We start from the raw sequence: 23,315 nt of genomic DNA, 5'->3' as shown, positions 1-23,315 counted from the left end.
TGGTTTTTTTGCCTCCATGCATAACGCCTTTTTGTATTACCAAACAACTCAATCTTTGTTTCATCAGTCCACAGGACCTTCTTCCAAAATGTAACTGGCTTGTCCAAATGTGCTTTTGCATACCTCAGGCGACTCTGTTTGTGGCGTGGTTGCAGAAATGGCTTCTTTCGCATCACTCTCCCATACAGCTTCTCCTTGTGCAACGTGCGCTATTGTTGACCGATGCACATTGACACCATCTGCAGCAAGATGATGCTGCAGGTCTTTGGAGGTGGTCTGTGGCTTGTCCTTGACTGTTCTCACCATTCTTCTTCTCTGCCTTTCTGATATTTTTCTTGGCCTGACACTTCTGGGCTTAACAAGAACTGTACCTGTGTTCTTCCATTTCCTTACTATGTTCCTCACAGTGGAAACTGACAGTTTAAATCTCTGAGACAACTTTTTGTATCCTTCCCCTGAACAACTATGTTGAATAATCTTTGTTTTCAGATCATTTGAGTGTTGTTTTGAGGAGCCCATGATGCCACTCTTCATAGGAGATTCAAATAGGAGAATAACTTGCAAGTGGCCACCTTAAATACCTTTTCTCATGATTGGATACACCTGCCTATGAAGTTCAAAGCTCAATGAGGTTACAAAACCAATTCAGTGCTTTAGTAAGTCAGTAAAAAGTAGTTAGGAGTGTTCAAATAAAGAAATTGATAAGGGTGCCCATACTTTTGCACCGGTCAAATTTTGTTTACATGCGGATTGCACATTTTCTGTTAGTACAATAAACCTTATTTCAATCCAGAAATATTACTCAGTCCATCAGTCATTAGATATATGAAACAGAAATAGCTGTTGCAAAAACCCAATTTGTTATAAAGAAAAAAGGTTAACATTAATAGGGGTGCCCAAACGTTTTCATATGACTGTATCTAGCCATCTCATAATCTGGCCTTTGTCGAGCTCTCTCACATCTTTGCACTTGTCTATTTCTTCTGCTTTCAACAAAACAATCTGAAAAGTGACCGTCTACCTGCTGCCTAATTGTCACGACTGTCTCTGCATAATGAGACTAGTGACAGATTAAGGACTTGAGAGTCATTTCCATTCTTGACTCTCAATATAAATGTGTTTCCTTTCCTTTGGCAGTCGTAGGGTTAATGTCAGTTTAGGAGGCTAGCAGTTACCAGCTCAGGTGTTTCCAGTTTGACAACTCCAAGTCCCTTTATATACCCTCTGCCATCAACAGAGGGTGCTGGTTATTTTCTTTGCCATTTGGATGCTGGACAAGAGGTGGAAGGAGCTGCTGTAACCCTCTGTTGAAGTTGCTGTAGTGGCTGTAGTATTGGTGCTGACTGCAGCAGTTCATCGTTGTGTTTCTTCCCTGTCTGTCTTCCTTCCCTAGTGTGTTGTTTTAGTGCAGCGGAGGAGCTAGCGTCCCTTACCTGCCCACTCACTAGCCAGGACTATTGTAGGGTCACTCAGGGCTTCAGGTTCCTGCTCTGGGACAGGTAAGGAACCTTTAAAGGGACTGGCTAGGAGTGCAGGGTATAGCAGCAGTTAAGTGGAGGTGTCCATCTTCCCTCTCCCTAGTATCAGGACCATTTTTAAAGTGTCCCAGATGTACCCCTTTTTTGTTGTGGTGTTACCCCTTTTTAATTGTAACTTTGGCCTCACGGCGAGCTTTCCATTAATGTGTGGTGTGACACGAGTATATCCCATTCAGTCACATGGGCCATTATAACAAGAAATCAATGATAGGTGCAGTCTCCTGTACCAAAACTGTGTACAGATGTTGTGGTGGTATCTCTCACAGCTGAAAGGAACCAAACTTAGGACCATATGGTGATTTAAGTCTGGCCCATATGGACAGAGAGAGGTCTAGCTGTTGCAATACTAGTATGTCCATATGAAATTAGTCTTATGTGTATGATATCATCATGGGGCAAACAAGGCAAAGGTCAAACGTGAGGTGAGCCAGAACATAGTACGGATCTCATCAGCCATAGAAGTGCCCATATTACTAAACTAATGACTTTAAAAAGGGCGGCTGGGTGATTTCTGTGCTTTAAATGCAGCAGAAAACAAGAGGTAAATGTGAATAAGTGTGAGAAAAGAGATGTAGAGTTTACACTGACCTGACATCCTACAAGATGACCTGGGACTCTTTCCCTCTTAGATTCAATTTACTTTCTTCCACTTTTCTTTTCTTTTTTTTATAAAATTTAAAACACAATTATCAAGATTCTATAACTACACTCAAAAAGAGGTGGTGAAATCAGTAGGTAAAGCTTTCACTCCATCTATTGCATTTTGTATCGCCACCTAGTGGTGATATACATATATACAGACAAATACAGTACAGGAAAGATGCATGACACATGTTTAAATACTGCAACATGTATCGAACAGGGTTGTGTCCACCTCAAAACCAGAAAAGCAGTTTATAAGAAAAAAAGTGACTTTTTTTTTTCTTTATAACAATTATTAAAAAAAAGAAAACAAAATTACAAGTAGACCCAAAATTAGGAGTGTGGATTTATGGCAGGTCCCTCACTTTTTACCAATAACAGATCGCCATATATAATCCTTCCCATGCTGTATAGCATAGAATAAACCTGTGCACAACTGGTCACAGTCTGCTGCATATTAGACTAAATTACACAATTAGGGCAGGTGCAGACAACCATATTTCGGTCCGAGTGCAATCCGATAAAACATCGGCTCACACTTGGACCAATGTTAGTCTACGGGGTCGAACATGTCAGATTTTTTTCCTGGTAAAGTGGCTAGCCAAGGAGAAAAAAGGCGCTGCATGTATATGTATGAGTTTGATCCAAAATTCGGATCAAACTCGGCCATGTAAGTCAATGAGTGCGTGGGAAATATCGGACTGCACTCACATGACATATGATTTCTGCAGGCTCAAACAATGGAGAAAATGGAGATATTTTGTTCTCTTATCTTCTTCTCACAGTGTGCTCTGATACTCACATTCAAGAAAATCGAATCACACTAAGCTGACGCTCAGATCAAACTTTGTCATTTGAATTATCGACCAGATTCTCTCGGATGAGGAAATCTATGGCCGTCTCCCCCGACCTTAGACTGTATTCACAAGTAGCATTTTTGCCACGATAATAATAAAACTAGCCTATTTTTTATAGATAAAAAATAAAGAAAAGTTCATGAGATTTCAGACATCACATTCACTTTGCTAAGACAGTAAAAAGCTACATTTGTTTGTCCAAAACTGTGACGTGTGAGTATACCATATGGAAGGGGTGGGGAAACTTTTAACTGCTGGGGGCCATTTGTAAATTTCTAACAACCTTCGGGGGCCACATAAAATTATCAATGTGAAAATTACCCACCTATATTTGATCAAGCAATTAATTAACTCACCCCTACTGTGGTGGCCGGAGCTGCTTCTCTTTGGTGCGGCGGTTAATTTTCGGTTATATTGATCACATAACGTTGCTTTGCACAACTACTTTTCCAGTTTGTCTCTGTCTAGAGCACAGTCAACTCGTTGTGACAATAAGATTGGTAAATCATATATCTCACAACTGACGCTGGGACTGCTGTATATACATAACATAGGAGACATTGGGACTGCTGTATATACATCACAGGAGACATTGGGGGGCACATGCATCACATGAGGGGCTGCGGACATGTATATGCCTCAACCCCGCCTGTGATGTATATGTCCCCAGCCCCCACTGTAATGTATATGCCCCCAGCCCCTCATCTGATATATATGCCCCTCATGTGATTGTGATATATATGCCCCCAGCCCCTTCTGTGATATATATACCCCCAGCTTCTCCAATGTGATGTATATGCCTCAGCGTCTCCAACGTGATGTATATGCCCGCAGCCCCTCCTGTGATGTATATGATCCAGTCCCCCTGTGATGTATATGATCCAGCCCCCCTGTGATGTATATGATCCAGCCCCCCATGTGATGTATATGCCCCAGCCCCTCCTCTGATATATATGCCCCCAGCTTCTCCACTGTGATGTATATGCCTTAGCGTCTCCAATGTGATGCATATGCCTGCAGCCCCTCCTGTGATGTATATGATCCAGCCCCCCTGTGATGTATATGCCCCAGCCCCCCCAGTAATGTATATGCCCCAGCCCCCCCAGCCCCCCCTGTGATGTATATGCCCCAGCCCCCCCTGTGATGTATATGCCCCAGATTATATATATATATATATATATATATATATATATATATGCCCCCAGCCCCTCCTGTGATGTATAAACCCCAGGCTCTCCTGTGGTGTGTATGTCCCCAGCGTTTCCAATGTGATGCATTTGCCCCATCCCCTCCTGTGATGTATATGCCCCCAGCATCTCCAATGTGATGTGTATGCCCCCAGTCCCTCCTGTGATGTATATGCCCCTGGAGAGGCTGGGGGCATACACATCACAGGAGGGGCTGGGATATATACATCACAAGAGACGCTGGGGCACAGACATCACTGGGAGGCATATATATGGCTGAGGGGCACAGACAGCACTTGGAGTGGCAAGGACAGCACTATTGGGGCACAAACATCACTCATCACTGGGGAGCAAGCATCACTAGGGGGGCACGGACAGCACTTCCGGAGCACAGACATCATTAGGGGGGCACCGACATCACTGGGGGTTACGGAGATCACTGGGGGGGCACGGTCAGCACAAGGGGGGCTCGGATATCATGAGGGGAGCATGGACAGCACTAGGGGGCACAGACAGCACTTGGGGGGCACTGGGGAAAATGGATAACACTTGCGGAGCACAGACATCACTAGGGGAGCACAGACATCACAAGGGGGGCACGGACAGCACAGGGGAACATGGACATCACTGGGGGGCACAACACTGGGGGTGGTAAATAGCACAGGGGGGTAGCACACAGCTCTGGAGAGGGCATACAGCAATGGGGGAGAAGGGGCACACAGCACTATGGGTGGCACACAACATAGGGGGGCACACAAAGTACAAGGGCCACTGAGAACTGGAGGAGGGGCACACAGCACTATGGGTGGAACACAGCACAGCGGGCACACACAGCACTGGGGAGGGGCACACAGCACCAGAGGGTAGGCACACAGTGCTGGAAGCCGTGAAGCTGCTGCTCGTCTTCTGTGGGACGGGAACGCAGAGCGCTAACCCCGCTCACAATGTAAGTCCTGAGCACACTGCCATTAGCCAGTGTGAGGACCCAATGGTACGCTCACGCAGCATACAGTAGTGAATGCTTCGGCGCTAGAGTTACACTTGCGAGTGACTCGCGTTAGTCTCACATCGCATCACCCGACACGGCTGCACACTCTCTGGACAGGAGCGTCTCAGCTCCATGGAAATACATACAGCCGACCTGCTCCTGTCAGGAGTGTGTGCAGAAAACTTAATCGCTAGCCACAGGTTCATTTTAAGGATTCATTCAAATTATAAAAAAGTGGTTAAGAAGACTTGAAGGCAAAAGAATATTCCCCACTTGGCGTAACACAAGAAAAGGCAGCTACTCTGCAGTATTATCCAGCATTCAGTCATTTACACATACCTGCACAGCATGGCGGTCTGAGCTGTACACAGATATAGGGGGAGGATGGGAAGCAGAAGTGGTGATAGTGGTTGGAGATGGTGACGATGTAGTCACGGTATGTTCACTTTCCATGGTTACTGGTATATGTTCGATTCTGTCTGAAAAAAAAAAAATACTAACATTTCCGACTCTGGCATAAAAAAATATGCATATATATGCTATCAGTGTATTAAATGTAAAGTTTGTAAGTTATAATCATATAGGTAAGCTACGCGCTATCAGTTATCGATCAATTATTTTACTACAACACTAATTAATATAACGGAGACGTTTATGAAGTTGTCAGAGTCTCTGCATCCCGGCTGTAGCAATGGGGCCAACTGCACATAGGAAAGTCTGCAAAAAAAGCGATCTCTGGCAGCAGAGGCCATGTAATGTGACCCAGAGGACAAGGATCATTGCCATTATTATATATTCATATAGACACCGAAAATACCGTGAAAAGTCATCTTTTCTCTGAATACAGTGATACCAGCAGTTTTTTATTATATTATTGGTATAATGCAATTCACATCTCGACATACTGATCTCACGCACTACAGCCACGAGAGGTACGAGGAGTGAGGCCTGATCACACATAGAAAGTGAGAAGACATGCAGGTCAAACCAGTTTACATACACTCTATAAAGACACATCTGCATGTTTTTCTCACTATCTGACAGGAAATCAAAATAAACCTTTCCCGTTTTAGGTCAATTAGGAACCAAATGATTTATATTTACCAAATGCCAGAATAATGAGAGAGAATGTTATAAGGCATATTTATTACTTTCTGCAAAGTCAAAAGTTTATATACATTTCATTAGTATTTGGTACCATTGCCCTTAAAATGTATGACTTGGGTGAAACGTTTTGGATATCCTTCCACAGGCTTCTCACAATAGTTGGTAGGAATTTGGGCCCATTCCTCCTGACAGAACTGGTGTAACTCAGCCATGTTTGTAGGTCGCCTTGCTCACACCTGCCTTTTCAGCTTTGTCCCTAAATTTTCAATTGTATTAAGATCAGGGGTTTGTGATGGCCACTCCAAAACATTGACTTTATCCTTAAGGCTGCGGCCACATGGTCATTAATGCAATTGAATCACATGACACAGAGGCTCCCGCTCTGCTGGAGTGTAAGCCGAGTGTCATGCGAATGTCATACCACTGTGATGCTATCCTGCGATCGCAGCACAGCTGCGGAGGAGGAGGGCGGGTGCTGCTGAGGAGAGGCAGGGAGTAATCTCCCCATCTCCTCCATTGTCAGCTGATGCGATTCTTGCACTGCACTCACATTACAACGTTATAATGCAAGTGCAATGCAATGTTTCTCTCGTACTCATAGACTTGTATGAGTGCGAGTGAAAACGAATCGTATTGCACCCGCAGCATGCTGCGATTGTTTTCTTGGTCCAATTAGAGCTGAGAAACAAAATTGCTCATGGGAGCTGACGCATAGAGTAACATAGGTGCGGGTGGAATGCGATTTTTTTCTTTTTATCTTATTCCACTTGCTACGTTTTTCTCGCCGTGTATGCTTACCCTGTAAAAAGTTTGGCAGTATGCTTCGGGTCATTGTCCATTTGGAAGAGCCATTTTCGCCTAAGCTTTAAGTTCCTGGCTGATGTTTTCAGATGTTGCTTCAGTATTGCCACATAAACTTCTTTTCACACGATGCCATCTATTTTGTGAAGTGCACCAGTCCCTCCTGCGGAAAAACAACCCCACAACATGATGCTGCCATCCCAGTGTTCTTAGGCTTCAAAGCTTTTCCATTTTTCTTCATTATGACCAAACAGTTCAGTTTTAGTTTCATTAGCCACAGGACATGTCTCCAAAAATTAAGGTCTTTGTTCCTGTGTGCATTTGCAAACATTCATCTGGATTTTTTATGTTTCTATTGGAGTAATGGCTTCTTCCTGGCAGAGTGGCCTTTCAGCCCATGTTGATACAGTACTCGTTTCATTATGGATAATGACACAATCTTATCAGCTTCCGCCAGCATCTTCACAAGGTTTTTTGCTTTTGTTCTTGGGTTGATATTCACATGTCTGACCAAAGCTCATTTTTCTTTGGTTTACAAAACCCATCTCCTTTCTGGGCAGTATGATGGCTGGACTTTCCCATCTTGTTTGTACTTGCATATACTTATTTGTAAAGATGCCTTCAGGCATCTGGAAATTGCACCCAAGGATGAACCGGACTTTTGCAAGTCCACAATTCTCTTCCTGAGATTTTGGCTAATTTCTTTTGACTTTCCCATGATACTACCCAAAGAAGCAGTGTGTTTCAGGTGTGCATTAAAATACATCCACAGGTGTGTCTCTAATTAACTCAGATGTTGCCCATAAACCTAGCCTAAGCTTCTAAAGACATGACATCATCATATGGGCTGTCCCATATTGTTTAAAGGCATAGTACTCTTTGTGTATGTAAACTTTTGACTTTGCAGAAAGTAATAAAAATGCCTTAAAAAATTCTTTCATTAGTCCGCACATGGCTCCCATCACTAGTATCTCTGCTCTACAAATAAAGCCTTTGATGTGGAGAAAATACACCGAACTGCACTTCACAAGCATTATATCCATCTGTCAGGATAGAGGAACTGACTGCTGTATATCAGGATAGTGGTCATCATTATTGTGTGTCCCAATAGAACACCTAAGTACTGAATACTAGGGAAAAAGGACCTCATTTTTGTATATCGGGACAGAGACATCAATACTATAAATCTAGGCAGAAGGCATCATTATGGTATATCAGGATAGAGAGTTTAATTACCATATATCGGGATAAACAAAACAACAAACAAAAAGAGCTGGCACTTGGTAGGACATTAAAAATCCGGTTTCCTTTATTTTAAAAACTTACATGCATGGCTCCATATTGCACCCACGATGTGTTTCCAGCGTACCAACCACCCTTAACCCCTTCACGACTGATGACGCACATGTATGTCATCCACGGTGTCCCTGGCTTTGATGTGGCTCACACGCTGATCCTGCATTTTTCCCGGCACTTGATAGCCGAGTTGATCAGCCATCAAGTGCCTCTAACAGCCACGGTTGGGATCGGAGATCCACCCGCACCTCTTAACCAGTTAAATTCCGCTGTCAATTTCTGACAGTAACATTTAACAAGCACTGACAGGAAGCGAATAATTAATCCCATCCATCAGTGGCCCCACCTCGCAGGGCGCCGATGGGTTGTCATGACAGCCGGGGGTCAGCTGATGACAGGTATTTCTACTGTACAGAGCAGTGTTGATGCATTGCTCAGTATAGCCCAGGCAACTGGATGATGGCAGCTTCAAGCCCCCTAAAGAGACTAGTTACGCTACTTTCACACTTGCGTTGTTTTGCCGTCAGGCACAATCCGGTGTGAGCCTGATGCTACGGATCCGGCGCAGATTGTGGTAAAACTGATACGATGAATCCGGTAAACGAACGGATCCGTTGTAGCAGTTTGTACCAAAAATCCAGCGGTGGCCGCAGGTAACCTGAGTGATGTCACCACTGATACCGTGACTCACTTCAGTTGCTCCATGGAGCTCACAGCTCAGTTAAAAAAAACGAATCCGTCGGTGGAATGCGTTTTTTGCAGCATTACGACGGATCCGGAGCCCATAGGCTTTCATTTCACAACACGCCGCTCGGTGCAGGATCCAGCGCGGTGCGTTTTTTTACCGCTGACAAAAAACGCTCCCTTGTGCGTTCTTTCCGGCAGCCGGACACAGAAATTTCGCCGGATCCGGCGCACACTGGATGAAACGCAAGGGCATCAGGCACAATCTGGCACTAATACAATTCAATGAGGATATAAACGCATCCAACGCCAGATCCGTTTTATTCGGCATTCGTCTGATTGTGCCTGACGGCAAAAAACGGATGTGTGAAAGCAGCCTTAATAATGGAAACAGTAGGAAAAAAAACACAAAAGTTCAAATCAATCCCCTTTTGCCCCATTAAAAATAAAAGAATTAGAAAAAAAATACACACTTTATATTGCCAAGAAAAAAAATCAAAAGGCCAGAATTATGTTTTTTTTGTTGATGCAACATTGCAATAAAATACAATAAAAGTTGATCAAAACATCATATCTACACCAAGAATGGTATCAGTTATTGCATCAGCTCAGGGCACAAAAAAATAAGCAGTCACTGAGCCCCAGATCCCCAAAAATGAGAATGCTACGGGTCTCGGAAAAGGCAAACAATAGCAAAAATCTTTTTTTGGGACAAATTTCTTATTTTTTTTTTTCACCACTTAAATAAAAATAAAAAAGCCATGCATGTTTGGGATCTGCATACTGTCAGATCAATTTACCATATAGTGAACATGGTAAATTAAAAAAAAGAAACAATTGTGGAAATGCACTTTTTTTGCAATCTCACCGCACTTGGAAATTTATCCCTGTCTTCCAGTAAAATATATGGTAAAAATAATGGCTTCACTCAAAAGCACAACTCATCCCACAAAGAGACAAGCCTCTTGGAAGAAGGGGAAGGAAAAACAAAAATGGAAAATAGCCTGGGAGTGAAGGGGTTAATTGTAGAGATATGATATATTTCTATTGCGATAGAGTTTCAATATCAGGATAGAAGACATCTTTACTGTATATCAGGATAGAAGGCGTCATTGCTATGTATCGGGATAGTTTAATTACTGTACAGAAGGGTAGCAGGCGTCAATACTGTATATTGGGATAGTTTCATTACTATGTATCGGGATAGTTTAATTACTGTACAGCAGGGTAGCAGACGTGAATACTGTATATTGGGATAGTTTCATTACTATATATCGGGATAGAAGGCATCATTACTATATAACGGGATAGAAGGCGTCATTACTATATAACTGGATAGAAGGCGTCATTACTATATAACCGGATAGAAGGCGTCATTACTATATAACGGGATAGAAGGCGTCATTACTAAATAACGGGATAGAAGGCGTCATTACTAAATAACGGGATAGAAGGCGTCATTACTAAATAACGGGATAGAAGGCGTCATTACTAAATAACGGGATAGAAGGCGTCATTACTATATAACGGGATAGTTTAATTACTGTACAGCAAGGTAGCAGACGTGAATACTGTATATTGGGATAGTTTCATTGCTATATATCGGGATAGAAGGCGTCATTGCTATATATTGGGATACTTCCATTTTTGTATATCGGGATAGAAGGCATCGTTGCTATATCGGGACAGAAGGCATCCTGGCCATATATTGGGATAGAAGGCGTCATTGCTATATATCGGGACAGAAGTTGTCATAATTATATATCAGGATAGAAGGCATCATTGCTATATATCGGGATAGAAGACATCATTGCTATATATCGGGATAGAAGACATCATTGCTATATATCGGGATAGAAGGCATCATTGCTATATATCGGGATAGAAGACATCATTGCTATATATCGGGATAGAAGACATCACTGCTGTATATCAGGATAGAAGGCATCATTGCTATTTATCGGGATAGAAGGCGTCATTGCTATATATTGGGATACTTTCATTACTGTACAGCAGGGTAGCAAGCGTAATTACTTTACATTAGGATAGTTTCATTGCTATATAACAGGATAGAAGGTGTCATTGCTATATATCGGGATAGAAGGCGTCATTGCTATATATCGGGATAGAAGGCATCATTGCTATATATCGGGATAGAAGACATCATTGCTATATATCGGGATAGAAGGCATCATTGCTGTATATCAGGATAGAAGGCATCATTGCTATTTATCGGGATAGAAGGCGTCATTGCTATATATTGGGATAGAAGGCATCATTGCTATATATCGGGATAGAAGGCATCATTGCTATATATCGGGATAGAAGGCATCATTGCTATATATCGGGATAGAAGGCATCATTGCTATATATCGGGATAGAAGGCATCATTGCTATATATCGGGACAGAAGGCATCATTGCTATATATCGGGACAGAAGGCATCATTGCTATATATCGGGATAGAAGGCATCACTGCTATATATCGGGATAGAAGGCATCATTGCTATATATCGGGATAGAAGGCATCATTGCTATATATCGGGATAGAAGGCATCATTGCTATATATCGGGATAGAAGGCATCATTGCTATATATCGGGATAGAAGGCATCATTGCTATATATCGGGATAGAAGGCATCATTGCTATATATCGGGGATAGAAGGCATCATTGCTATATATCGGGATAGAAGGCATCACTGCTATATATCGGGATAGAAGACATCATTTCTATATATCGGGATAGAAGGCATCATTGCTATATATCGGGACAGAAGGCATCATTGCTATATATCGGGACAGAAGGCATCATTGCTATATATCGGGACAGAAGGCATCATTGCTATATATCGGGATAGAAGGCATCATTGCTATATATCGGGATAGAAGGCATCATTGCTGTATATCGGGATAGAAGGCATCATTGCTATATATTGGGACAGAAGGCATCATTGCTATATATCGGGACAGAAGGCATCATTGCTATATATCGGTATAGAAGGCATCTTTGCTATATATCGGGACAGAAGGCATCATTGCTATATATCGGGATAGAAGGCATCATTGCTATATATCGGGATAGAAGGCATCATTGCTATATATCGGGACAGAAGGCATCATTGCTATGTATTGGGACAGAAGGCATCATTGCTATATATCGGGATAGAAGGCATCATTGCTATATATCGGGATAGAAGGCATCATTGCTATATATCAGGACAGAAGGCATCATTGCTATATATATCAGGACAGAAGGCATCATTGCTATATATCGGGACAGAAGGCATCATTGCTATATATCGGGACAGAAGGCATCATTGCTATATATCGGGATAGAAGGCATCATTGCTATATATCGGGATAGAAGGCATCATTGCTATATATCGGGATAGAAGGCATCATTGCTATATATCGGGATAGAAGGCATCATTGCTATATATCGGGACAGAAGGCATCATTGCTATGTATTGGGACAGAAGGCATCATTGCTATATATCGGGATAGAAGGCATCATTGCTATATATCGGGATAGAAGGCATCATTGCTATATATCAGGACAGAAGGCATCATTGCTATATATATCAGGACAGAAGGCATCATTGCTATATATCGGGACAGAAGGCATCATTGCTATATATCGGGACAGAAGGCATCATTGCTATATATCGGGATAGAAGGCATCATTGCTATATATCGGGACAGAAGGCATCATTGCTATATATCGGTATAGAAGGCATCTTTGCTATATATCGGGACAGAAGGCATCATTGCTATATATCGGGATAGAAGGCATCATTGCTATATATCGGGATAGAAGGCATCATTGCTATATATCGGGACAGAAGGCATCATTGCTATGTATTGGGACAGAAGGCATCATTGCTATATATCGGGATAGAAGGCATCATTGCTATATATCGGGATAGAAGGCATCATTGCTATATATCAGGACAGAAGGCATCATTGCTATATATATCAGGACAGAAGGCATCATTGCTATATATCGGGACAGAAGGCATCATTGCTATATATCGGGACAGAAGGCATCATTGCTATATATCGGGATAGAAGGCATCATTGCTATATATCGGGATAGAAGGCATCATTGCTATATATCGGGATAGAAGGCATCATTGCTATATATCGGGATAGAAGGCATCATTGCTATATATCGGGACAGAAGGCATCATTGCTATGTATCGGGACAGAAGGCATCATTGCTATATATCGGGATAGAAGGCATCATTGCTATATATCGGGATAGAAGGCATCATTGCTATATATCAGGACAGAAGGCATCATTGCTATATATATCAGGACAGAAGGCATCATTGCTATATATCGGGACAGAAGGCATCATTGCTATATATCGGGACAGAAGGCATCATTGCTATATATCGGGATAGAAGGCATCATTGCTATATATCGGGATAGAAGGCATCATTGCTATATATCGGGATAGAAGGCATCATTGCTATATATCAGGATAGAAGGCATCATTGCTATATATCGGGATAGAAGGCATCATTGCTATATATCGGGATAGAAGGCATCATTGCTATATATCGGGATACTTTCATTACTGTACATCATGGTAGCCGGCATCATTACTGTATATTCCAATAGATGACCTCACTATTGTGTGTCAGGACATCATCAGTGACTATCACAATATGACGCCCCTGACATGTGCTGTAGTGCTCCCTGGTGCTGCCCATGCTGTGCCCTCTCACCCCAGGGCTGCTGTCACCTGTCTCTATGACAGCCTTCCCTATGGAGGATATGCTGGTCCTCCCCTCCCAGCGCTGGACGTCTCTGCCTCTTTACATTACGCTCCCCCTCCCAGCTGAGCACTGTGGTGCACGACTTCCCCGGGTTATCAGCTCCCACTCCCGCCCACCAGCATCTCCATTCCCCCAGTGGACGCTCACACTCACTTACTCACTGAGGTTCCGCCATTTTCTATCCTCGTCACTAGGTGTCGCTGCGCATGCGTCATGCTGCCGTGTGACTCTCAGCTGGTACGGGCATTAACCCCGTCTGTCTTCTGCTGGGTGATTATCAGCGGCGCCTACTGTGCACGGTGGGCTGGTGTCCGCCTCAGCACGGTGGTCCAGCGCCTGACAGTCACTGACCACATTTCTCACTAAATATCCGGGAGAGCTGTCGCGATTCTTCTGTCATGATAGTCATGCGGCCCCTAACAATGCTGTAACTGCACACGTAACCACTGCACAAGAAAAGCCCTCCTAACATCCAGTCTGCACTGTCACCAACTGGCAGAGGTGGGCGCAACGTGGGGCCTAAATGCTCCCATGTTGCGCCATCACACTCAGACATTAGGTGACATTTACATGGGCTGAGTGCAGACTGGTAATGAGCGATCACCAATATTCATGTCCTTCAGCGCTTGTTTCCCGCCTCTTTACACTGGATGACGAACAATGATGGGCACAGAACGATCACGAATAGATCAATCTGCCACCATACAGGATCATGTTATCAGCAGCACGTCTGAGATTGCCGTCGGCCGATGTGCTGCTGAGAACAAGGATTTGTGTTCCCCATAAACAATCCAATCACCGATGAATGAGCAGCATTTTGTTGGTTCTTTGGGTGATTGCCGATGTATTTACACTTCTGAACATCCAAGATTTATAAATGGATATTACATTGTAACGGGGTGCCAGGGGTGCCTCCGGGCTTGTAGTCGTGGCCCTTGCTGACAGGCTTACCCCTGGACCCGCCGTCACTACCGGGACGGGAGATGTCTTGGTGGGGCAGAGTGTGGTGGTAGTGTAGATGTTATCCGGCGCACAAACACGCTTCAGGCAGGGTACAGTGCAAGAAACAAGCATTCTTTTATTCTTCACAGATAAAAGTCCCGACAAAGCAATCCGGTCAGCAATAAATCTGGCAGATGACAATTCCTGTGGAGCTGGGGAACACCCTGACCAAACGTCACCTCTGGTGGGGTTATGCCCTCCGTACTCTACTTCCTTCGGGTCACCCACTCTTCAGCCAAGCATACACCGGACCCACACCGGCAGAATAGGCTCTGAGGTTACGTCCACCTCCTTATCTCCGGTGTCCCTTGATGGTTCGCTCACACTCTGCCCGACGTGCACACACTGCTGTCCCGGATGCTACTTCTCACCAAGTCCCGAACAAAGCCATAAAGGTGCTGAGACGCTTTCTTAGCTGGGGGAAGCCCGTCCTTGCGTCCCCTCCAGTGGTGATGTGCCTGACTACTCCACTTCGCCCGGCTCCCACTGCTGGCTACCCACAGCCCGGACCCACACCGGACTGCTTCACACTATGAGGTTCCGCTCGCTCCTTTTCTCACCGGCTTCCCTGATTTCCAGCTCCCTTCTTTCTTTCTTGCTTTCTGCCCACTCAGCTCCACACTCTGCCCCTGGCTGTTGCTTCTCTCCCGTCCCGGACACAACTGCTCACTCTGGCCCCCACCTTTTCTAGCACCTTGTCTCCTCCCTCCCCTTTCTGCTCTGTTTCTGTGGTGACAGCCGTCCCACCCGGCCACTAGGGGAACCACCTGACACATCACATAAAAACATTAAAACACTTTTAATAATAACATTTCCGGGTTAACTGTGCTCCCTTTGTAGGGGGTCTGCCCACCCACTACATACCTCCCCTCTTAAAGCCTGAGCCTCCCGGCAAGGCTCTTAAACACATAAACACATAAAAACCTTTTGGGTCCGTCCTCAACAGCGGCACCAGTTCAGCGGCGCTCCCGGTCTCTGGATAGCGCCCGGAGGCTCAACAGCGCTCCCGGTCTTAGATGTGCGCCCGGAGGCTTCAATAGCGCTCCCGGTCTTTGCTGAAGGTGCCCGGAGGCTTCAATAGCGCTCCCGGTCTTTGCTGGAGGGCAACAGGCCCGTAAACCTTAAAGAAACTTCTGCCGGCTAAACGGCGCCGGACTTAAACAACAGATCAGCAGTGGTGACTTACTCTGGGGGCCAGGCCCGCTTCCATTGTTCCGCTTGAGCCTGGATGTATGCCCCCAGCGATTGTCCCGGCTGCCGACGGATCCTCTGGAAGGACACAGGGGCGTAGGGTGGCTCCACGGGTACAGCTGCTGCAGCTCCTCTCGGTGGTGAAGGTGTCCCTGCCCCTGCCAATCTTGCTGGTAATGGCGGCGGTGTCAATGCTGAGGCTGGAGGAAGTGGAGGCAGGTCTTCGTTTCCCGCTCTTGAACAGACTCCACCCCCAGCCTCACGCATCATCTCGACTCCTCCGCCGAGGTACTTCTTTTTCTTCTTCCGTGTCCTGGAGCTGGCGCCTCCCCTCTTTGGGCGGAGTACTCCGGCCTTCTTCTTCGGCACCGGCCAGCCCCAGGCTCTTCTTTTGGCGCCAATTCTGCGCGCGCCTTCTGTGTCTTCACAGACAACGGCCATCTTGCCGCCATCTTGTGCCCGGTCCTTCACCTCAGGCACCGTCTCCTCTTCCCACCATGGGACTGCAAATCTTCGCTGAGAGTCCGGATCAGGGGCCCTCGGCACCACTTGGTCTCCATCTTCTTGGAGCGGGTCCCCTGGCATACGATCCGGATCCTGCCGACTACGCCACATGTAACGGGGTGCCAGGGGTGCCTCCGGGCTTGTAGTCGTGGCCCTTGCTGACAGGCTTACCCCTGGACCCGCCGTCACTACCGGGACGGGAGATGTCTTGGTGGGGCAGAGTGTGGTGGTAGTGTAGATGTTATCCGGCGCACAAACACGCTTCAGGCAGGGTACAGTGCAAGAAACAAGCATTCTTTTATTCTTCACAGATAAAAGTCCCGACAAAGCAATCCGGTCAGCAATAAATCTGGCAGATGACAATTCCTGTGGAGCTGGGGAACACCCTGACCAAACGTCACCTCTGGTGGGGTTATGCCCTCCGTACTCTACTTCCTTCGGGTCACCCACTCTTCAGCCAAGCATACACCGGACCCACACCGGCAGAATAGGCTCTGAGGTTACGTCCACCTCCTTATCTCCGGTGTCCCTTGATGGTTCGCTCACACTCTGCCCGACGTGCACACACTGCTGTCCCGGATGCTACTTCTCACCAAGTCCCGAACAAAGCCATAAAGGTGCTGAGACGCTTTCTTAGCTGGGGGAAGCCCGTCCTTGCGTCCCCTCCAGTGGTGATGTGCCTGACTACTCCACTTCGCCCGGCTCCCACTGCTGGCTACCCACAGCCCGGACCCACACCGGACTGCTTCACACTATGAGGTTCCGCTCGCTCCTTTTCTCACCGGCTTCCCTGATTTCCAGCTCCCTTCTTTCTTTCTTGCTTTCTGCCCACTCAGCTCCACACTCTGCCCCTGGCTGTTGCTTCTCTCCCGTCCCGGACACAACTGCTCACTCTGGCCCCCACCTTTTCTAGCACCTTGTCTCCTCCCTCCCCTTTCTGCTCTGTTTCTGTGGTGACAGCCGTCCCACCCGGCCACTAGGGGAACCACCTGACACATCACATAAAAACATTAAAACACTTTTAATAATAACATTTCCGGGTTAACTGTGCTCCCTTTGTAGGGGGTCTGCCCACCCACTACACATACACACAGCATATAACACACACAATGCATATTACACACACACACACGTATACACTGAGCACATACCCCATATGTATACACAGAGCACATACACACATGGATACACTGAGTTCATATACACAAATGTATACACCTACAAAGTTATGTTCTCACCCACAAAGCTCTCCACATTGCGGCCCCCCATACATCTCCACCCTCATCTCGGTCTATCACCCTACCCGTTCTCTAAGTTCTGCAAATGACATTCGACTAAAGGTCGCTTTACACGCAGCGACATCGCTACCGATGTCGCTCGTGAAAGCACCCGCCCCCGTCGTTTGTGCGTCACGGGCAAATCGCTGCCCGTGGCGAACAATATCGCTAGGAGCCGTCACACGTACTTACCTTCCTAGCGACGTCGCTGTGGGCGATGAACAGCCTCTTTTCTAAGGGGGTGGTTCGTGCAGCGTCACAGCGACGTCACATGGCAGGCGTCCAATTGAAGCGGAGGGGTGGAGAGCAGCCGCATGAATGTCACTCCCACCTCGTTGCCGGAGGACGGTGTTGTTCGTCATTCCTGGGGTGTCACACGTAGCGATGTGTGCTGCTCAGGAACGACAACCAACCTGCGTCCAGCACCAGCAACGATATTTGATAAATTGACGACATGTCAACAATCAACGATTTGGTGAGTATTTTGCATCGTTAGCGGTCGCTCGTACGTATCACACGCAACAATGCCGCTAACGAGGCCAGATGTGCGTCACGAATTCCGTGACCCCAACGACATCTCGTTAGCGATGTCGTTGCGTGTAACGGGGCCTTAACATCCACACTAATCCAAACCTCCCACTCCCGGATCCAAGACTTCTCTCGAGCTGCACCAATCCTCTGGAATGCTCTACCCCAAGAAATCAGGACGAACCACAACTTACTCAGCTTCAGACGCTCCCTAAGGCCCTGTGCGCACTTGCCGTTTTTTGCCGTGGATTTCCTGCGGTTTTGCTGCATGTTTCGCTGCATGTTATGTTCATAACATCTCTGCAGTGATTCACCAGCAAAACCTATGGGGAAAAAAATGCTGTGCGCACTATGCGGATTTTGACAGCTGCATGTTTTGCTGCGGGATTCCCGCAGCAAAAACAATTGCATGTCACTTCTTTTCCGCACGTCGCTTGCGTCCATTGACTGCAATGTAATCGTGAAATCCCGCAGGGAATAACGCAGGCAGCAAATTCTGTGCGGTTCATTGCGTTTTCCTGCGTTATTCCCTCTGGTATTTCGCGGTTTACCTGCAGTAATGGTCATCGCTGCCTTGCAGTTTGCAGGGAAGTGATGTCATTATGCGAGGAAGTGGAGCAGAGAATAAACACACACACATCTCAAACACAGACATAGAATACACACATCGCACTCACACACAGACATATAGAATGCACATAGAAAGCAAACGGACATATAGAAAAAAAAACATGTGGCCTCCGCTGTATTTTTACCGTCCAGCCGAAGTAAACACACAGCGGCGGCCCGGTATTCTCAGGCTGGGGAGGGCGAGGGCCAGGGTTAATGTCCCGTCTCCTCCCGCAGCCGAGAATATCAGCCCACAGCTGCCCCGGGACTGTCGCATCCATTATGCGACAGTACCGGAGTGTCCCCGGCTCTTCCTGTTGCCGTGATGCGGTGGCAGTCAGGGTAATAAGGAGTTAATGGCGGCGGATCGCCGCCACTAAGTCCAGGCTTGATCATGGCAGCGTCTATGTGACAGCTGACATGATCAACCCGTAAGTAAAGTGAATAAACACAAACACCGAAAATTCCTTTATTTTAAATAAAACACCGAAAAATCCTTTATTTTAAATAAAACACAAAAAAGCCTTCTCTTTCACCCGTTTATTAATCCCTCCCAAAACAAAGCTCCGACGTAATGCACGTCCTGCGATGCTTGCATCCAGGCCGCGACTAACACTGACACACAGCGCTGAATGCAGCCTCGCAGCGAGACTGCAGAGGTAACTACAGGGCATTTCCCACAGCCGGTAATGTGAACTCAGTACCGCTCGGGAGAAATGCAGCGTGTGCTCACAGGGAATCTATCTATCTATCTATCCCTCTCTCTATCCTATCTATTCTTCTATCTATTCTTCTATCTGTCTATCTATCTCAGAAGGAAATGACTTTTTTTTTTTTTCTTCAATGTGTTTTATTGCATTGAATGCATTAAAACACATGTAGCAACCCGCACGCGGCAAAACTGCGGCAATACCACGAACAATACCACGGTAAAACCACGGCAAATCGCATGCGGTTTTCGGGTGCGGTTTGCCACGGTTTTTTACCGCGGGTGCGGTAATCTTTCAGACCTTGCGAAATTTTCTTAAGAAAATTCTATTTTCCAGTGCGCACAGGGCCTAAAAAGCATTTTTTTAGGGTGACCTGAACATAACAGAACATAACTCCACGTCAAACTCCACCGCACCCAAATGCATCTCAAGGTTCTGGCTGACTGGTAAAAGCATCCTTTACCTATCCCCCATTTCCTTGAGATGGCTGGATTGTTATTGCACTTGTACCTTGTCCTCCCCCATCTCATTGTAGATTATAAGCTCTCACGAGCAGGGTTGTCTTTTTTTTTTCTACTCTAATTATTGTATTTTCTATAACTGTTACTTGCTTGTATATGATCCTCTTGGATTGTAAAGCGCTGCGGAATATGTTGGCGCTATAGAAATAAATTATTATTATTATTATAATACACAGATCACATACACAGATATGTATACACATAGCACACACATGCATACATTGACCACAAATACAAACATTATATATATATACACAGAGTACATACACACATACAGTACAGTGCCTTGCAAAAGTAAGCTGTTTGCAAAGGAAGAATGGGCAAGAATTTCAATCTCTCGATGTGCAAAACTGATAGACACACACCCCAAGCGACTTGCTGCTGTAATCACAGGAAAAGGTGGCGCTACAAAGTATTAACTTAAAGGGAACCTGTCACTAGAATTTTCGCTATGAAACTAAAAGAATCCCCTTCTGCAGCTCCTGGGCTGCATTCTAGAAAGGTTCCTCTTGCTATTGCCCCCCCCCCCTTTTCAGACCTAAATAAACACTTTATAAAATCCTACCTTTTGGTATGCTAATGAGCTTTCCTGGCCATAGGGTCAGGCTGTATTTCGTCTGTTATTCCCCCTCCTGCCGCTGTTCGCCGTCCCCCAGTGTTGATTGACACACAGATGAAGCCACCGCCCACATCTTCCACAGTGCGCCTGAAGTCTCGCGCATGCCCAGTGGCACTATCGCGGGACTGAGCACTGTTCAAATCGCGAGCGCCGGTGTTCTTATTGCGCATGCACGAGATTATAAGCGGCTACTTGGATGATGCTGGTGATGACAATGTCATCACCAGCGTCATCCAAGTACCCGCCCATAATCTCGCACCTGCGCAATAAGATCATCGGCGCTGGCGATTTGAACAGTGCTCAGTCCCGCAATAGTGCCACTGGGCATACCAAAAGGTAGGATTTTATAAAGTGTTTATTTAGGTCTGAAAGGTGGCCTAGTAGCAAGATGAACCTTTCTAGAATGCAGCCCAGGAGCTGCAGAAGGGGATTCTTTTAGTTTCATAGCGAAAATTCTAGTGACAGGTTCCCTTTAAGTTAATACTTTGTAGCGCCACCTTTTCCTGTGATTACAGCTGCAAGTTGCTTGGGGTATGTGTCTATCAGTTTTGCACATCGAGAGAATGAAATTCTTGCCCATTCTTCCTTTGCAAACAGCTCGAGCAGAATGAGGTTGGATGGCGAGCGTTTGTGAACAGCAGTTTTCAGCTCTTTCCACAGATTCTTGATTGGATTCAGGTCTGGACTTTGACTTGGCCATTCTAACACCTGGATACGTTTACTTGTGAACCATTCCATTGTAGATTTTGCTTTATGTTTGGGATCATTGTCTTGTTGAAAGACAAATCTCCGTCCCAGTCTCAGGTCTTTTGCAGACTCCAATAGGTTTTCTTCAAGAATGGTCCTGTATTTGGCTCCATTCATCTTCCCATCAATTTTAACCATCTTCCCTGTCCCTGCTGAAGACAAGCAGGCCCAAACCATGATCCTGCCACCACGTTTGACAGTGGGGATGGTGTGTTCAGGGTGATGAGCTGTGTTTGTTTTATGCCAATCATTTGGCATTGTGCCCAAAAAGTTTGATTTTGGTTTCATCTGACCAGAGCACCTTCTTCCACATGTTTGGTGTGTCTCCCAGGTGGCTTGTGGCAAACTTTAATTAACACTTTTTATGAATAGCTTTGAGAAATGGCTTTCTTCTTGCCACTCTTTCATAAAGGCCAGATTTGTGCAGTGTACGACTGATTGTTGTCCTATGGACAGACTCTCCCACCTCAGCTGTAGATCTCTGCAGTTCATTCAGAGTGATCATGGGCCTCTTGGCTGCATCTCTGATCAGTCTTCTTCTTGTTTGACATGATATTTATGAAGGACGGCCGGGTCTTGGTAGATTTGCAGTAGTATGATACTCCTTCCATATCAATATGATCGCTTGCACAGTGCTTCTTGTGATGTTTAAAATTTTGGAAATCTTTTTGCAACTAAATCCAGCTTTAAACATCTCCACAACAGTATCACGGACCTGCCTGTTGTGTTCCTTGGTCTTCATGATGCTATCAGCGCTTTAACAGAACACTGAGACTATCACAGAGCAGGTGAATTTATACGGAGACTTCATTACACACAGGTAAATTACCGTATTTATCGGACTATAAGACGCACTTTTTCCCCCCAAATGTTGGGGGAAAGTGGAAGGGTGCGTCTAAGGCGGACTTTACATGTTGCGACATCGAGGCCGATATATCGTCGTGGTCACGTCATTAGTGATGCACATCCAGCGCCAGTAGCAACATCGCAACATGTAAATCCTATCTGCGACGATGAACGAGCGCAAAAGTGACAAAAATCGCTGATCTGTGTCACATCATTCATTTCCATAATGTCGATCCTGCTGATGATATGATGTTGTTCCTCGTTTCTGCGGCAGCACACATTTCTGTGTGTGAAGCCGCAGGAACGACAAACATCTCCTTACCTGCGTCCAGCGGCAATGCGGAAGGAAGGAAGTGGGCAGGATGTTATGTCCCGCTCATCTCCGCCCCTCCGCTTCTATTGGCCGGCCGCTTAGTGACGTCGTGGTGACGCCGACCGCACCTCCCCCTTGAAGGAGGGATTGTTCGGCGGTCACAGCGACGTCGCCGACCAGGTATGTGCGTGTGAAGCTGCCGTAGCGATAATGTTCGCTAGGCAGCAAGCACAAGATATCACATGTACGACGGGGGCGGGTGCTATCGCGCTCGACATCGCTAGCAATTGCTAGCGATGTCGCAGCATGTAAAGTACCCCTTATAGTCTGAATGTAGGGCTGCAGAAAATGAGGGGGCTGCAGCGGAGCTGGTCATCGGCGGCATGCGCAGGCTGTAGCAGCTCTTGCCATGACCACGTGGGCCTGCTCATTTCATATGCATGCATCCTCCCACCCATCATTTCTCAGCGCTGAAGCCGGCGCTGACAGGTGGGCGGGTTGATGGTGCATGCATAGTAAACGGCCAACCCACGTGATCACCCCTGGCAACTACAGCCTGGAGTG

The 23,315-nt window shown here is 45.9% G+C and overlaps 1 protein-coding gene across 3 annotated transcripts in view; it reads right to left on the bottom strand.

Moving 5' to 3' along the window:
- Positions 1–14,412, bottom strand: part of PHC3 (polyhomeotic homolog 3) — a 163,554-nt gene extending 149,142 nt beyond the window's left edge. Inside the window, exons 1-2 of one of the 3 annotated variants that reach the window (XM_075340638.1) lie at positions 14,042–14,412; positions 5,552–5,691 (exon numbers count right to left, since the gene is read on the bottom strand). In XM_075340638.1, the coding sequence (XP_075196753.1) occupies positions 5,552–5,691; positions 14,042–14,099 (198 nt within the window). In that variant the 5' untranslated portion in view covers positions 14,100–14,412. The remainder of the gene's footprint in view (positions 1–5,551; positions 5,692–14,041) is intronic. The other 2 variants (XM_075340637.1, XM_075340639.1) reach the window with 2 other exon arrangements.
- Positions 14,413–23,315: the final 8,903 nt, after the last annotated feature.

This window comes from Anomaloglossus baeobatrachus, chromosome 3 (assembly GCF_048569485.1).
Source record: "Anomaloglossus baeobatrachus isolate aAnoBae1 chromosome 3, aAnoBae1.hap1, whole genome shotgun sequence".
Classification (NCBI taxonomy): Eukaryota; Metazoa; Chordata; class Amphibia; order Anura; family Aromobatidae; genus Anomaloglossus; species Anomaloglossus baeobatrachus.
This window is presented reverse-complemented; position numbering and strand designations above follow the sequence as displayed.